The sequence below is a fragment of the Vanessa atalanta genome, chromosome 25, assembly GCF_905147765.1.
Source record: "Vanessa atalanta chromosome 25, ilVanAtal1.2, whole genome shotgun sequence".
Taxonomy (NCBI): domain Eukaryota; kingdom Metazoa; phylum Arthropoda; class Insecta; order Lepidoptera; family Nymphalidae; genus Vanessa; species Vanessa atalanta.
The window spans coordinates 591632-609821 of record NC_061895.1 but is presented as its reverse complement, the minus strand read 5'-3'; the positions used below and the strand labels follow the sequence as shown (position 1 = coordinate 609821).

The 18190-nt window shown below is 33.3% G+C and overlaps 1 protein-coding gene across 1 annotated transcript in view; it reads right to left on the bottom strand.

The window, feature by feature from the left end:
* Positions 1–695: 695 nt before the first annotated feature.
* Positions 696–18190, bottom strand: part of LOC125073667 (protein boule) — a 36804-nt gene continuing 19309 nt past the window's right edge. The window contains exons 2-4 of the mRNA XM_047684600.1: positions 3838–3900; positions 3388–3541; positions 696–3077 (exon numbers count right to left, since the gene is read on the bottom strand). Of these exons, the coding sequence (XP_047540556.1) occupies positions 2929–3077; positions 3388–3541; positions 3838–3900 (366 nt within the window). The 3' untranslated portion in view covers positions 696–2928. The remainder of the gene's footprint in view (positions 3078–3387; positions 3542–3837; positions 3901–18190) is intronic.

The following is an 18190-nucleotide window of genomic DNA, read 5'->3' as shown; positions in this document are numbered from 1 at the left end:
GACAATAACATTTTAAGCAGTTATACACCATAGAGATTTGATTTGATGTGTAATATAATTGTACATACATATCATCTTATAAGTACATATCTTATAGTTGTCATTGGAATACTTAGAAAGCAAATAATATGTAATAAAAAACAATGATTTTCACGTCCTTCTCATACCAAAAATATCTCACTTGACGATTTAAAAGTTCACATAAGCTAAAAAGGAATAGGTCATCTGAAAGGCTTATGAAGAAATAATAGAATTGAGCAATTAAGCAAATTATTCGTACGGCGATAGACTTACTGTCCTAACAATATAGTAATAGTCCAAGTTAATAAATTGACAACGTTCTTCGTTACATTATATATATCTGATGAACATACAGCAACTGTTTTCCTCAAAACTGTTTGTATTTTTATAAGAACAAAAAGTGTAGTAGCTACTTTTACATTAACAGAATTAAAATTAGCAGAACTAACTAGGCTTATATATTCTTTATCATTCTTTGTTTCTGTCAAAAAATTAACGACTAATTAAAATAATTATTTAACTCAGTGTATGAGGCTTTAAAAGTGTATATTTATTACGATTTAATCAATAAACAACTGTACAGGTCATATTTTAGTATTCCTGTGTGTGTGTGCAATTACTCTTTATTTTATAATATATCTTAACCATAATTATATATAATATAATTATGGTTAAGATTTAGGATCGTTTTACGTGCTTTACTAGACAGAGAGTGACTGACTGCTGCTACTGAGATTTTTTTGTAAGAAAAACCTAATAACTTGTACCAGTACAAGTACTAGTACCAGGCAAAGGAGCCAGGACTTCAGACCTGCAGCCTTGAAACTAGCTATTGAATTTTCATTTTAATATAGACTGATTTACATTTAAGAATACATGAACAAGATGAAGAGTAGTCTTCTGTTGATAGAAGACTGAGAGTTTAAGAACATGACGGAAACTGTTGCTGCTGTCATTATAATTGTGACGAAGCTTATTTTAAAGGCAGAATAATTAAGTACACATAGATTATTTCGTTAAACACTAAGACGTCATCTACGTACACATATGCAACATCAATACGATAGTATATTAAAAATTTCAAAATCTTATTAAGGATTCAGTAACGACTAACTTGAGATTAAATAACAAAATAACGGTATCTCGTATCAACAACATCGAAGTTATATTGAATTTTACTTTACTATTTACTAAATGAGAAACACGATAATATGATTTATAGTCTTTGATAGGTTCAGCTTCATAGCAGGCTTTAGAATTAGCACACAGAATAGTTACATCAACGTATTAAGGATATAATATATTATTCAAAGACGATATAAAATATAGTGCTCTATGCCCTAAGTCTGTTAAATGATTAAGATAATAAATTAATTTGAAACGTCAAATCGGACAATCTATCCAATCGCCTTGCATTTTGGTCCTATTTATTGTTTAATGATTTCCATAGTGTGCTTCGCATTGAAACAAATCTACAATCTAGATAATAAATTAAACATAATAATGATCATTCCATATAAATTTCTGTATGATTTTAAATATAACATTGAATTCATTGATAAAGATTTAACTTTTAATGAAATAGAGTCTTCTACGCAAGCTGATAAACGATTACTTATAAGTATATATGCTAAAGATTCGCTTCATACCGATAATGGAATCAAATTTTTCAATGACTATGTTAATTTTTTCTGAGGCGATGATACTATTTACTAAAATCCTCTTCCAAGATAACAGTTAACAACGATTACAATAACTTAAAATTTGAATTTTTCTCACAATATCAATATACGTAATGACTTTAAGGGTATATTTATATGTGAGAAATTTTCAAATTTCGAGTATCTATCACATCTTGGACCCCAGATTTGTCTCATTGTCAATAGCAATTGTAACGAAAACGTTTAAAAAATAGTTTTTCCTCTGATCTAGGTCTTAGGGCAACAAAGCAATCTTATTCTATTGATGAACGAAAATCCTTTATAAGGATAACAAGCGATATCAACAAATGTCTTTTATTGAGGTATAATATCATCTAATGCTAGCAACTTATCGACTTTGTGCTTTAATTCGTTGCGTTCTATCGCACTCATATTTTAATGATAACATTATTAATAATGATTATTTTATATCGTATCAGAACGTGTTATGCTTACAAGTGAAACGAGTAACATTATGATAAAATCAAAAAATATTTGAAAATAGAAGCAAATATATCATCCGCGTGAAATAATGATGAATAAGTTATAATTTGACCAAAATTGAACTGAATAATCAAATGTTATACATAACACGTTATGATAAATTTATTTTACCTTAATTTAATGATAGCACGTGAATCCACACTAATCGTTCTTATAAGTACCTGTTCGAAGCTAATTATTGTATAACATTTTATTTATCTAAGATATAGGTACAACCAGATATAGACAAAATTGTCAAAAACACACCCAATAGACGAGAGTCTTGAACACTTCTTTTGCATCACTTTATAAACCTCAACCATCTCAATCCAATGCCATTTCCAAATGTATCGTGAAACAAATTTATTAAGAAACACATAAATTGATTGAGCACAATAAAGATTGGAAGACTCGAGCGAAAGGAATGGTTATTTTTTTTTTTGCAGAAATCTAAAATTATGTCTAAAAAAGCCGCTTACATTGCAATTATAAATACCTTATCGAATATCTAAACGAGATGTTTGTGTCTTTCTGATTCAAAATAACTTGACATTGATTTTATCATTTCTGAACCTGAAAATATAATAGGGAAATATTTGTAATATAAAATCTTAAATCAATCTGAATTATTCATCATCATCTGATAATGATAATAATATAAATAATGATACAGCTATAAAACTTAATCTAAACGATTATATCTTAACTGATGACTCATATAAAGTCAGTAAATAAAAGCGGGATGAAGTGGGGGGGCTGGCACGCGGGGCTGTTTGTCCAATGGCGCGCAACATGACGGCTCGCAGCAAGCCGTGCTATAAGGCGCTGGTAAGAGCGCGTACTGTGTCGGCGGAGCATACAATGCTGGTGCAGCTGAATAAAAGTCATAAATATTATTAATAAATCTAATATTACTAAATATCTTATATGTGAGAAAGGACCTCCTCTTATTTGTGAGTAAGATGTAATGTTTTCCTTCCACCATCGAATGTGTACATGTACAAAATAGGTTAGGTAAATAAAGTGGTGATTGCATCGGTCATAGTCCACGATCTTCAGTTATGATTCACCATCATAGGTCCATATGATCTCCATATGAGCGAGCATAATATAGAAATAAAAAAATCAATGAATTAACATAGAACTTTCTGTCCTTCTTTTAAAATGATTATAGAAAACTTACTATCAAACGGTAGCGGATAAACAGCGTAAGGTGGTGGTGGCATCTCGCACGGTGCGCAAGCTGGCAGTGGTGCCAGGGGAGGGCAAATCAGCTGATAGCAGAGAGGTGCCTGAAGAGGTGCAGCTTCAGACGTCAACATAGGCAGTTGACTTATCTGAAAAATTAAATAAAAAATGGAATTTAAATATTACTTCAGAAAATTCAAAGTACCAAAAAATTTTACACATAAAATCTATTATAGTAGAAATAGTTTTCTAAGAATAGTAATAATTTCGTATTACATTGATAGTATAATCAATATTTGGCTGCGAGATTCATCTCTGGATATGTGCCCTCATTCCGTCTACACTTTGATAGACATTTTCCTTGTAACGATGGAAGACTTCTCTTAGCTTTATGTTCAAACTTTATTTTTCCAAGATAAAATGTTCTATGGTGGTTTTTAGTTACCTGCTTTCGTACAGCTTGAGCGACACGAAGGCGTCCCAGTGGTGAAAACATAACGCCACCGCTCTGAAAATAAAATTAAAATACTTGTAAATATATAATGTCGTAAGTGATTTCGTTTACGGTAGCTATTTTCAATAATAACCGACTACCCCTCAGCTTAGTGCAAGCACATAAGAACATGATTTATTCTCTCACTCTTACAATTCAATGGAACCGTTATTGTTCACGACTGGAAAGAATAGGAGTACAGAAATAACGACTGTACACGCTTTCCGAGGCATGGGACTTGAACCTCTTGTGGGACTGTAAACGGTATTGTTAGATTTGAACTTCTGCTTAACTCTGCTGCTGAGAATTCCTTGACATAAAAACTAAATAATCCAAGTGTTCTGAATTTGAACCTTATACTATGATATCTCCATCCTTATAAGTTATCAATTAGTCCAACGAGACAGTACAACTTAAAGGTTCATTTTATCATAGTCTTTAAGATTCAGAATCGTTTGCGTCAAAACGTTTAAATATTATTATATTAATGGTATTCCATTAAAGGATCGTCAAGCAATATTCGTCCATACTGCTAGGATTGTTACAGGTGAAACACGACCATTTCCAAATAAATTGATTCGATTTAAATCCCTCAGGATACCTCGGTCTGTAACTTTGCCTCCAATATTTTTATAACGGTCTTGCTATTTTGTGTTTTTTATATATTTTAATTTTTTTGTAGCCTCAAATCTCCAAAGAGCTACAATGTGACTTTAATGCATCCTTCTGTTATTCAAATTGAATTTTGTAGTTTGATACGGTTACCGTTACTTTTTGTTAAATATTTACGTATTCGGTTTGTTTTTAAAGTAAAAGGATATTGTTGAAATGAATTTGTGAATGTAACTTTTTGTTAATTTAAACTGACCCAGTACAATTTATACGATAGCCATAATTTAATACCAAATACTAAAGCTATTGCGGCAAATTAAAAACATATTAAGAGCATAGTCGTTTTGTCACTCCGCGTCTGTTATTAATCATTTCTTGATAGAACCTCAATTACTGTTCGGTGAACTCGATATTTTAACGTCTATACTAATATTATAAATTTTTAGCATTTTTTTAGCATTAGCAGCCTGTAAATTTTCCTACTGCTGGGATAAAGGCCTCCTCTCCCTTTGAGGAGAAGGTTTGGAGCATATTCCACCACGCTGCTCCAATGCGGGTTGGCGGAATACACATGTGGCAGAATTTCGTTGAAATTAGACACATGCAGGTTTCCTCACGATGTTTTCCTTCACCGCCGAGCACGAGATGAATTATAAACACAAATTAAGCACATGAAAATTCAGTGGTGCCTGCCTGGGTTTGAACCCGAAATCATCGGTTAAGATGCACGCGTTCTAACCACTGGGCCATCTCGGCTCGGCTCGGCTATTATAAATGTCAAAATATATCTATAAAAAATAGGTCCATATATCTATTGGACTTTCAAAAAGCCAAACTGCTGAATTAAATTTGATGAAATTTGGTATGATGCAGACTTGAACTCAAAGGAAGGGTATAGGTTTTTCACACCTAACGCCTGACGACCCCTAAAAATCGAGCGAAGCAATAACCAGCTAAGAATAAAAACATACAAAAAGGCACTCGTTGAAATCAACTCAAAGGTAAGAAATAATACAGAAGTATTAAATAATATCGTTTATATATTTTTTCGTTTTAACACTTTTCAAAACACACATATATGAAACAAAGCAACACGTATGAAAACGTAGGCATATGTACGTCTTTAACACTTTTCGCTTCACAAAGACTAAAACCTAGAAGTGCCGCTCTCAACGGCCTTCTTTGTGGAACACTTTCCTTTTCAAGCCCTTTGAGAGCACCCATTGTTTCAGTAATCTCTCCTATTTTTAGATTCTTCTACTTTTCGCGAGGGTGTTTAGAAATTTGGATTTCATATATATAAAAAAAAGATAAAATATAATTGTCAATATGTTGCGCAGGAGTGACGATTACCTGTATGATTGCCCGTTTTGTTATGTTTTGCAAAATATACCAAAAGATTTTAACTAAGATTTTAAGATTAGTCGTTGAATGGTGTAAAATAAACGCAGCATAGTCGGTATTATTATATAATTATTATAAAAATAAAAATAAAGCTGGGCAAATGAGCCATCCGGTGTTAAGTGGTCACTACCATCCACATAAGAAATATAAACCATTCCTTACATCGCCAATGCACCACTAATGTTTGGAACTAAAATGTTAGGTCCTTTGTTACTTGTACTGGCTCGATCACCCTTCAAACCAAAACACATGAATACTAAGTATTGTTGCTTAGCGTTAGAATATATAAATATCCCGACTTCATATGAATAAGATTCCACAGTTAACTTGGCCTATTAAAAATTTGAGGCTCATGTCAAAAATATGACGATTCAAACGCGCTTTTATGTGCCTACTTGAATAAAAATTATTTCGATTTTGATTTGATTTATGGATACCTCCCAAGACGAACTTGCACAAAGCCCTACCACCCCATAAAACTGTTAACTGTGACTGAAAAACTTAAAATATTAAAAAAAGGGTATAATATATTTTCTTTAAAACCGTTCGCCTAAATCGGCAAGCGTATACAGCATTGTAATGAACGGGAAACTATGCTAAGGTGTGGCAAAGGTTCTTCGCCTTTATTTTTGTTTATTTGTTATTGTTATATATTAATCTTATTGTTAGAATAGCTTTTTAGATAATTTATTACTGATATTAATGTCGAATAGGTTCATGTATGCAGTTGTTTTGACTCCATGGATGTTTTTTTTTTGTTGGTATCGGTAGGCGGACGAGCAAATGGGCCACCTGACGGTAAGTGGGCACCACCGCTCACAGACAATGGCGCTGTAAGAAATATTAACTATTCCTTACATCACCAATGCGCCACCAACCTTGGGAACTAAGATGTTATGTTCCTTGTGCCTGTAGTTACACTGGCTGACTCATCCTTCCAATCGGAATACAACAATACTGAGGACTGCTGTTTGGCGGCAGAATATCTGATGAGTGGGTGGTACCTACCCAGACGGGCTAGCACAAAGCCCTACCACTAAGTAAAACTACAGGACTATTAAATTCAATCACCATATTAACAGCTTTTGCTTTGATCAAAAAACTTCAGATTTTGAAGTTACATCGAATTTTGCCATCTTTAATGAAACAATCGGATACTTGAATCAAGATCGATGTGAAAAAGATGTACTTAACAAGGATTTTTAACATGAAAATTTCTGAAAGTTTTGAAGGTTTATATAATGACGCCCTTTACCCTACAACCCTACAAATAAACGGAAGGGATCGAAAACCCTCGTGAGGGAAAAGGAAGATTACTTTTCATCAAACGATTCCTTTGAATTACCATAAAATTGCGTATCAGTGCAGAACATGTGGATCTATTGAAATATCTATATATTAATACGTGAAGCAGAAACTTCGTAACCCTTTTCATGAAAATACGCCTACCTAATATGCATTAGAAATACATCAAATAAGAAAAAAAACATAGTCACTAACTTGCGATAGACACACTCAAACATACACATATTTAATATGAAATATTATCCATACGCGTCATGTCAAAGTTAAAAAAAATACGCTTTTTGACATATTTTTTTTTAAATTGTTATAATGATAAGGTATCATCCAGTTGAGCCTAATTTTTATATTTTTCGAATCAATCGAATGTATCATATATTTTTGTTAGATATTAATGCCGATCGATCAATGAACGCTTAATACTTTTTTTTATTGTACAGATTGGCGGACGAAGCACTAAATCATATCATGGGTAGTCATGATCATGAGATCTTGAGGACGTTCATAGCAAAAGAAAATGGTAAGAATCAGATCATCAACATCTTGCATGTACTGTGACTCAGCTTTCATTTGAACCAGTATTATAAAACTGACGCGTTTAGTACTACAGTAAAAGTCAAATTTGAAAAAGCATTTTGCAACATATTATGTTTTATTTTGACTAGTTGTTGCTTCGCTCATGTTTCAGATGTTGGTTGTCAGCGATATGAAAAGTAGTTTACGTCCTTCCTTGAGTTTCAAGTTTACTTTTTTCCAAATTTCGGCAAACAGACAGAAAAACTTTAGCATTTATAATATTAGTATAGAAGATGATTACAGACGAAAACACCACACACACACGGGGTTAAAGTTATCATTTTTAACGAGAATGACACCCTTCCGGAGCAGCCAGTACCAAATAAAAGCAAAGTACCTAAATATTCATCGATTCGTCAAATGTTTTATTTTCTAAAGAGTTGCCATACACGTTTGTACGAAAATCTCTATTGTATCAAGGCGGTTCAGCTTACAGAGTGATAAATTAGAGACCAGATAACGATTGAACTACAAACATTTGAGACGAAACATAAATTATATTTATCTATAGTATTATAACATGAAATTATTTATGTCAAGGTCGGATGGATATTTGGGCGTCTGGGCATCCAAATAATGACTATTGTATTACGATCAATACGAGACTAGAGTTGAAATGAGCGTTAAATAAAAAAAAAAATGGTCACGTGACGCAACGCAAATGTAAAACATCGAAGTTGTTGATTATTGACATAATTTAAGTTTAAAGAATACATAGAGTTTCGATATTAAAATAAATTCTTTTTTTTCGTAAAGAATAACTAATATTCCTATTAACCCCTCCATTTAAGCTCAAAGCTTGTGTTAGGAGTGGGGACGATAATAGCCCAAGGGGTCAGGGTAGCCCTAGGATATCGATCCTGTGACTTTTTACAGCGCAGGGCCACCCCTTAAACCATTTCGCTATTGACGCATAAAAAAGCCTTTAACTTGATTTTGATATCCTCAAAATGTGCTGTGTAATGTGTGTACGCTGGTTTTGTGTAAAATAGTCTTAAAGCCTTGTAAAAGTTTCTTTACTATAAAAGAGCATATATTGGAGTTTATGGCGTTAATTTCCATGATCGAAAATCGCTTCATAGAACGTGTATCTATTTATACACGGTCGGAAGAGTAACCGATTCGTATCGACGATCGCTTGGTTCGCTCGTGTGGCCGATCATTTATTCAGCGACACAATGGCAGAAGGGTATGGTACGGTTAACTCGCCTCGTTGGTCTAGTGCTCTAAGTTATAAGGCTGTAGATCCTGAGGTCTTTAGGTTCAAACCCCGAACCGGAAAAAGAAGATGATTGCATTTTTTTTAAATTGACAACAAATTTGTTGCACATCTGGTTTTGGAAGTCAGTAAAAAATGTTAACTCATATAGCAAAATGTTGATAAATAAGATACGTTGCTCAATAAAAGATTATATTCATGATAAAAAGTATAGACTTAGTATTTGTCAATCAAAGTATTTATAGGCAGGATATATATGTCTTTATTAACACACTTTGTAATTATAATGTCGGAATAGATGTGTTTATGAGTTTCTTGTCGGTTCTTCTCGGTAGAAACTACATTCCGAGCCGATTGTAGCTTTAATTTAATTCAACGCTGTAATCTGACAATTCATTTTTTTTTATGGACCTAGAGTCCAACACATGCAAGTAGAGTTGAGATTTATAAAATAATTAAGCGCATGAAAATTCTTCTGCTCATTGGTTTGAGCCCTCAAGTCACATTCCATATTCAGGAGTTCTAATCCCTGGGCCATATCACATAATGCATCTGACTGATTCAATGATCAGGGAAGGGTAGAGCTCAAACCTAATAGGTTTCAAAGTTCACGTGTCTATTGTTGTGTGGAGGACGGTGGAATTTAATTAAATATTTTTGACAGTGACAGATGACGGCTCAGCAAACTAGTTGTCATACCGCAGTTACCACATCGCAGGGCTAAATTACCTTCAACACTAGGCTTTGAAGGATTGTCAGAAATATATTAAAACAACATTTAATTAAAATATACCATAGTTCGTTTGACAGATTTCACTGATTTATTCATAAAAGTTAAAGTTAAACCAGTAACAGAAGGAGAGAATGAGATAAAGCGAGACTGAAGCCTTAGCACGAACTTCTAACCTAAATATATATAAATATAAGTATTATTTAAAACAATAACAATTAAATTATTTAAATTTTTATAAGAAAATTTTATTTCTTACGTTTTGCAAGGCCAGGAATGCAAGATACCATAGAAAAAACATATTTACGTAACCTTTTATAAAATTCGTTTTGTAAGTTTTTAATTTTATTGTATAAAAGTATCTTAATTGTAGCGGAAAGTCGAAGCAGAGAGCTGATATTATTAACAAAGCATTAGTTTTTTATTAAAAGTTTTTATATTTTTTATTTGCTTATTTTTAGATATAATAAAAACGTATAAGATAGAAATTATGTTGCGCTTTATTTAAAATTAAATTCTATTCGCTTTTAAAGCTATCGTTATTTATAATGATAAGCTTTATTAAAGGTATAACCACCTAACAAGTTGTGTTAGGTTAGTATTATGTATGTATTAATATTCACTTCATATTATATAAGAATAAAATTAAAAAAAATAGCCTGTGAAAGTCCCACTTCTGGGCAGAGGCTTCTTCTCTCCTCAAGAAGATTTGGAGCATATTCTACCATGCTGCTCCAATGGCGTTTGGCGAATACAGAGTTTTATTGAAATTGTATGTTATAATTAATATACAATTATAATTGTATAGATGTATAGGTTTCTCATTATGTTTTCCTTCACCGTCGAGCACGAGGTGAATTATGAACACAAATTATGCACATTGAAATTTAGGAGTTGTGTCCTGGGCTTGAACTCATCTAACCACAAGGCCATCTCGACTATTTCTATAATACCAAAGGCCGTATTTTAATACAAAAAAGAAATTCAAAGGGCACAGAGACTGTAGAGAAAAAAATTATACCATGGCCATAATTTTGTAGATATGTCAGGTTTGGGTAGTTTTCGCTTGAAACGAATACAAAGAATTAATTCCATAGTATTATAATATAGATTCTGAACTACTGACTAAATTTGGACATTTATTTATTTATTAAGACAACCAAGAGTAGATATAATATTACATCAAAATAAAAATAGAAAATATATTTCAAAATTATCTAGGCAAAAGTTCTACTACTTACAAGTATGTGACTACTATACTATACTACCATGCACTATCATATTGTACAATATGTATTAAAAATATAAATTAAATATAAGCAATAATTAGAGAATAAGAAGTATAAGACATTTTTTTAACTATTATAAAATTAATATACCATAAAATTAGAAATGAGCACAAATTAAATTCTTTATTTTTCGATCGAACTGAGGACGACTATCGTGACATATTTCTAAACCTTTACATAATAAAGATGATCCCATTATAGATAAACTAGCCTACCATTTACGATACCCGACCAGTCCAGGAATTTAGAATCCCACGAAGATCAACACTGCTTCAAAAAGACAACTAGCATACAATGATTAAAAAGCCTAGAACAAAAAAAATCTTCCCAAGGAAATTAAACCAGAAATGACGATTGTGGTTGTAATTGGAACTAAAAAATACCGTTCACATCAACATTCTAAACACCACCAAAACAATAGAAAAATGAAGGCACATGTGTGAAGATTTGTTAGTAGTAAAAGTATTCTATATCGAATAATTTGCGCAAAAGCTTCCATCCATAGCACGTGTGTATTCCCAGGCTAAGGGGAATTATCCTTTACCTTTCAACCTTTCCTAAACCAGGCATATTCTAGACACGAGAACAATACTGTCTGGAAAAGGGGTCGCCTATTTTAAGAATGGTAGGATTCGAGAATATTCTATTTGATTTTACGTATATATAAAACGAAGCTTTAAAAACTATGTATGTATATACAGCATTTATTTAGGCAATTTAGTTATTTGCTAGAGTTTAGTTGATTTACTTGTACCAAGTGTACAGGTGTATTTCGTAATGTCATGCATGTAGAATAGAGAATATTTGAAGGATATTCACCTCCAGTTTCTGAAACGCTTATTGTAAGTCTAATTAATTTAGCTTTAATCTGAAAGCTCATTGGTCGTCTATAGCGCCATGGCCTGCTATCGACCAACAGCTGTTCAGATAAGCGAAATTAATCAATTTAGCAAAGGCTGATTATCAAACATGACGCTAATTTATGTCACATCATGTTTAACCTTGTAACAAAACTAAAATTTTAATAAAATAGAGAACTTTGTCTGCTTCAAATATTATATATACAAAATACAAAATTATGTCATCTCATTTGAGTTATACTAAATATAAAGTCGCGGAAAATGTCCGTCTCTGATAATTTACCGCAGGTAATAAGTGTAAGTAGGCTGTTTTGGAATCCCACGTTGCGAATTAACCAGATTACGAGTATGTGTAGTATTTATATATGTTGTTATTGGCATTTATCTAAGTAAATAAACCCGCCCTAGATTACATTAACAATTCTCCAAAGCATTTCTTCAAACCCAATGTTTGTCTAGAAAAATTGCTCGTCGACAATGAAACCACTTATATTGCATATAATATACATAATATTTTTGGCTTCTCTTAAGCTGTGTTGTATTTTTTTTATATCCAGTATCACTCAGAATGAGTTCTGTCTGGAAATCTGCACAGCTTCCATATTATACATGAATCCAATGTTTTCAACATTGCACTATTTTTCGGCCAGTTATGTAAATAACGGGTAAAATTCGTAGCAATGGAATAGAGTGTGTGAGAGTCATAATAGTTAAAAAAACAACCTCGGAAGCTTAGAGAAAAGAAATTTTCCATTTTTTAAACTTATTGGCTAGCTGTTGCCGGTAATTCTTTGCAATTTTTTTTTTAAATTTTAGTCTTACGCTTATTTTATCACGTGGTATCTGGTTTTGCTACTCTACCCTTTTTAGGCGTGCAGAATAAGAGATTATATTCGATATTAACAACGTAATACATAACTATAATTGTATTGAATTACGCGACGCACGTCAGTAAAGCAGTCGTTAACATTTTATGATTCATTTTTTTTTAATTCTATACAATTGGCAGCTGGATGACTAGTTCGACAAGCTGGTCATCACCATCACCCATAGATACTGTTGGCATAATTTACCAATAACTTTAATGTCTTGGACCTACAACTGAGCCTTCTTCATAATTTTTTCCATGAATTGGTGAAAACCGTATGAATTACGGCATTTTTTTGAATTTATTGCCTTCAAACGTACAGACTTTGTTTTATACGTAGTGATTACTTATTAATATAATCCAATACAATTTACACCAAAATATTCGTAACGAGCCGAGATGGCCCAGTGGTTAGAACGCGTGCATCTTAACCGATGATTTCGGGTTCAAACCCAGGCAGGCACCACTGAAATTTCATGTGCTTAATTTGTGTTTATAATTCATCTCGTGCTCGGCGGTGAAGGAAAACATCGTGAGGAAACCTGCATGTGTCTAATTTCAAAGAAATTCAGCCACATGTGTATTCCGCCAACCCGCATTGGAGCAGCGTGGTGGAATATGCTCCAAACCTTCTCCTCAAAGGGAGAGGAGGCCTTTATCCCAGCAGTGGGACATTTACGGGCTGCTTATGTTATGTTATGTATTCGTAACGCTCAATTATTTACCAATTGTGTATTTAATTATAGGAAAATGTGAACGAATAAAACCATATGTTATGTTAACTTTATCGTAACATAACGTATCAAAAGTGATCATAAAAGTTTACTTGAATACTGATTATTTGGATAGTGAAAAAACCATCTCCTTGAATTTAACTCGTAAACATAATATTCGTGAAATCAGAAACTGGTTCGCCAGTATAATCTAAATTAAGCAAAATCAATAGGTATTTTCTCGTACCTACAGAGCCGCAAATATTCTGAGATTAAATTTGATGACGGCATTATATTTTGGGAATGTCTCCTCGCCTGTGGGCTCTAAATTGTAGAACATTAAATTAGCATTAATTGCCTAGCGTAATCATGAGATCTTCAACGGTTATATTCAAGAATCGATTCGTTTTGGTCGCGGATAGTAGAATTTTCTACGAGGCGTAATTTCGGAGTAAAATTCGAGGTAGGATAAGGGTTAAAAAAAAGTTAAGTTTAAGGACAAAAAACATTTTTAAGCCGTGGCACTGACGTTCGTATCCTCACCAAAGTTTCATCATAATCGGATGAATGGTTTAGAAATGCATAGAGGAACGCAAACATACAAATATCTATGTTATGTTTTAAGAAGAAAACTGCTAACAATAGTGATAGTAGTTTTCAATAATAAACGAGATACAGAAAAGCTACAGCAGTTACATACGATGCTAAATCTCTGACCTCTCAGCCAAGGTATCATCTGACGGCAAACTCTAGCAGTGCATAGACATTAATGAAATTAGCTCAGAGAACAAACACACAATATCCATGTTTTGACGACCTCCGGAGTCGAGTAGTGTGTACACCGGTTTTCATGGTCCCGAGTTCGATCTCGACCGAGTCTACGTAGTAAAAATTCATTTGTTTTCTATGTTGTCTCGGGTCTGGGTGTTTGTGGTACCGTCGTTACTTCTGATTTTCCATAACACAACAGACCCGTTATAATAGTCGCATAGATACATTACCTATGTATCTATCTATATCTTTTTAAACATCTAAATAGATTATGAAAGCTGAGAATTCGTTGAAAAAAAGTGGTCATCTGTTGGCTTTACACGCACACTAGTAAATTAGTATGACGTTTGGCAAGTGTCAATCGTAGCCGTCACGCACACCAAGATAATAAAGTTGGCTTGTTTGTATTAGTTATTTTGTAATGTGATACTCTATCAAGATATATAAATTGTCTAAGGTATTTAGTTATATCTCATTATTTAAATAATATGACGAAATTAAAACTTTATATTTCTCGAAGAAAGTGGGAACGAGCTGACAGTCATATAATAAACTTCGAATAAGATTCTCGGAATGTAACGCAGAAAAGTTGTTAAATTGTTTCATAAATATACTTGTGGAAAACTTTATTACAACGGTATCTTACTAATACACTACAGGCAAACAATAGACGATACTGAATTGTCCAAAAATATTGGCCCAAGATTACATTAATGTTTGAGTTTTAAGGTACCACCCACACATATATTCAAACTGAACTAAGTTGTGTTTTGGTTTGAAGGATGAAGGAAGAAGGATGTAACTACTCAAGGGATACAACATATCAGTTCTCAAGGTTGTTCAACATTTGCCTTGTAAGGAATTGTTAAAATTTCTTCCGGTGCTCATGTCTATGGGCAGTCGTGATCACTTGCCATCAGAATGCCTAATTTTCCTACTTATAGCATACAAAAAAATATAGTGTACTGAATTTTTACCAAATGTTATGTAAAAGAGTTACCATAGGGTTTTTACGTGCTTATGATCGTAAAATACTAAGTACAATTGGCAGCAGTTTCATTCAGCATAGGTCTCAACTTCTTTTCTTTCAGTGATAAATTACTTTTTTCAGAACCGAAACCGAGGGTCCTGTTCTGGTTCTGGAGACGGAGGATTTTATAATCTGTATAATTGTGATTTAAAATACCATCGGAACCTTCGTATACCCTCCAGTAACTCACTCTGAACTCGTGCAACTGTTGGAATAAAGAACATACCTCTATTGAGGAGGGACAAATTGAAGAGACTTATACTGCCCTTACTCTTGCGTTCATGGTATGATTTAACCAGACACGATAGCTTCCGTTAAAGCTGTTGAAGATAGGCCTGTCAGCACATTAACAAAATCGAGATATCTCTTGAAATCCACCGCTCTGTTTTGTGGGAAAAAATGGCCATAACCTACTTCTGCAACTGCAAACCAACTAATGATAGTGGAGGAGATCCCATTTTTTTTTGTATTGTACCACTGAATACTTCTCACTCTTAACAAACGTAAGTAATACGAAGTAGTCAAGGCTACCAGTCTTGTATTATATTGTTTGTAGAACAAAGTGTATTCGCTTTTATATATTGTGCAGCTTTGTACATATCTAAGATGTAGATAAAAGCTCCAGGCTAAGACTTTATTCGAGAGAATGTCGCGGACTGTGTGCAGTGTCGACTGATATCGTTCCTTGCGCAATTTTCTCTTTGTTGAAAGTTGAGATTATCAGATCTTTTGCATTTAATAATTAACTATTAAATTTCAAAGACTGCTCTGCAAATTGCAATTATATAAATTCATTTATATCAAGATATTAAATATGGATAATTTTTTAATTTTTTTTTCACTTCATTGCATTTCAGTACTTAAACCAAAATATACATAGCCCTTATTTAAAAAACGAAAATGAGTTTACCCTATCCAAGCAAACCCCCCTCCCCCCATACCTCTCGAAGGTAGGCAAAGCCGTAGTTCAGGAAACTAGTACTAATATTTATAACTAATTGGTTTAATCGTTACCATCGATCAACCTTTTCGCTTCAAAGCTACTGATCCAATTATAAGTATTTAACCAATTTTAGTACCAAATGAACCGTAACTTAATAATGAAGTTATTATCGATTTAATTATATTAAGCTTAAGAGTTTGTTCGTTTGAAGGACCTCATCTCATGATCTACTAGCCCGACTTGAAAATTACCTTATGAAATATATGCTTCTAGCATTACACTTACATATTGATTGTCAAATAAAACACTTCCACCGGTTCGGAAAAGAAAATACTCTGACCTGAGAAGAACTGCCGATAGAAACTCAGCGCGTCTTTTTTTTGTCAATTTTATGATTTACAAATAGACAAATTGAAATATTTAAAATTTGGTAACAGAGGCATTTTGAACGCTATCTGAGATCCTTTTGTAGAACCGTATATATTGTCCCACAAAAGAGTTGTTGACTCTATGCAGTCGAATAAATTTTTCATCAGATAGTCAATTTATTTAAAAAGATAATAGACCATAAACATCAGTCTACATTGCGTACGACCATGAAAATAATATCTGCAATAATCACATAACATGTCAAGCAATCCCCGATGTTAACGAAGTGAAACTAGATTAGTTATATTTGTTTATTTATTTTACTCTTTATTGCACACCAAATATACATAAAGATAAAAATATATATTCTTTAAAACAAAGTTGGCCAAGCAAAAGGCGGTCTTATGGCTTATAAGCCATTTCTTCCAGACAACCTTTATTTAACCAAATTTACTAAGGTCTGATCACATGGCTGAGTTATACCATTATTAAAATAACAATATATTTTTAAATGAGTTTTATTAACAACCAGACCGATTGTATTGTAACGATATATATTGGAGTCACATTTATTGATAGCAATGTTCGCTGCAATTCTTATCCTTTTTAACGATTGCTCGTCTTAAACATTCAGCGTCGTCATATATTTTTCAATTTTATTGGCGCAACGTTTTTCTCGTGTTATTAGAAGATTTTATTGGTTTCGCTCTCGCCGGAACAAAGATGAAACAAATTCTACATTTGTTGCATCGTTGATCTTAAGTCTAGATCTTACTTGGTGGTAGGGCTTTGTGCAAGCCCGTCTGGGTAGGTACCACCCACTCATCAGATATTCTACCGCCAAATAACAGTACACTGTATTGTTGTGTTCCGGTTAGAAGGGTGAGTGAGCCAGTGTAATCACAGGCACAAGGGACATAACATCTTAGTTCCCAAGGTTGGTGGCGCATAGGTGATGTAAGGAATGGTTAATATTTCTTACAGTGCTTTTGTCTATGGGCGGTGGTGACCACTTACCATCAGGTGGCCCATATGCTCGTCCGCCAACCAATACCATAAAAAAAAAAAGTTAGGGGCACAGATTCCGGGGTAAAAGGTTCTGGTAGGGCCGTTAAAAGTTACTGGATTCTTCGGCTGATATAAATACGAAAGGTGGATTACAAATGCAACAAAATTTTATTGAAATGCACATGTATCCTAACGATTTTTTGGGAATTGGGAAGGCGCTTGTAAGAATCTACTCGCATAAAGCACTTTTTGATTATGATTTATTTAATAAGACGAGATCACGTCCACGACGCAAAGAAGTCACGAGATTCTTCCTATTTAAGTATTAACAAGACAATATTATACGACGACTGTAAATGTACGTACACTGGGACGTATTCAATTTGCTTGCCTTTTATTTCTCTCAATAACAAAGGAGGGAAAACAAACACGATGGAACATTCTAGTAGAAAACAATATGGCCGTTTGTTCTGTTAAAACTTATGAATAAACAAATGTTCGCTGTGAACATACCGATGACCTTTTTAATGCGTTGGTAGATATGAGGAATTTTTATCATATAAGTTTGGGAATGTGAATAGGGATGAAAAACGTTAGACTTAGTTGTTCTA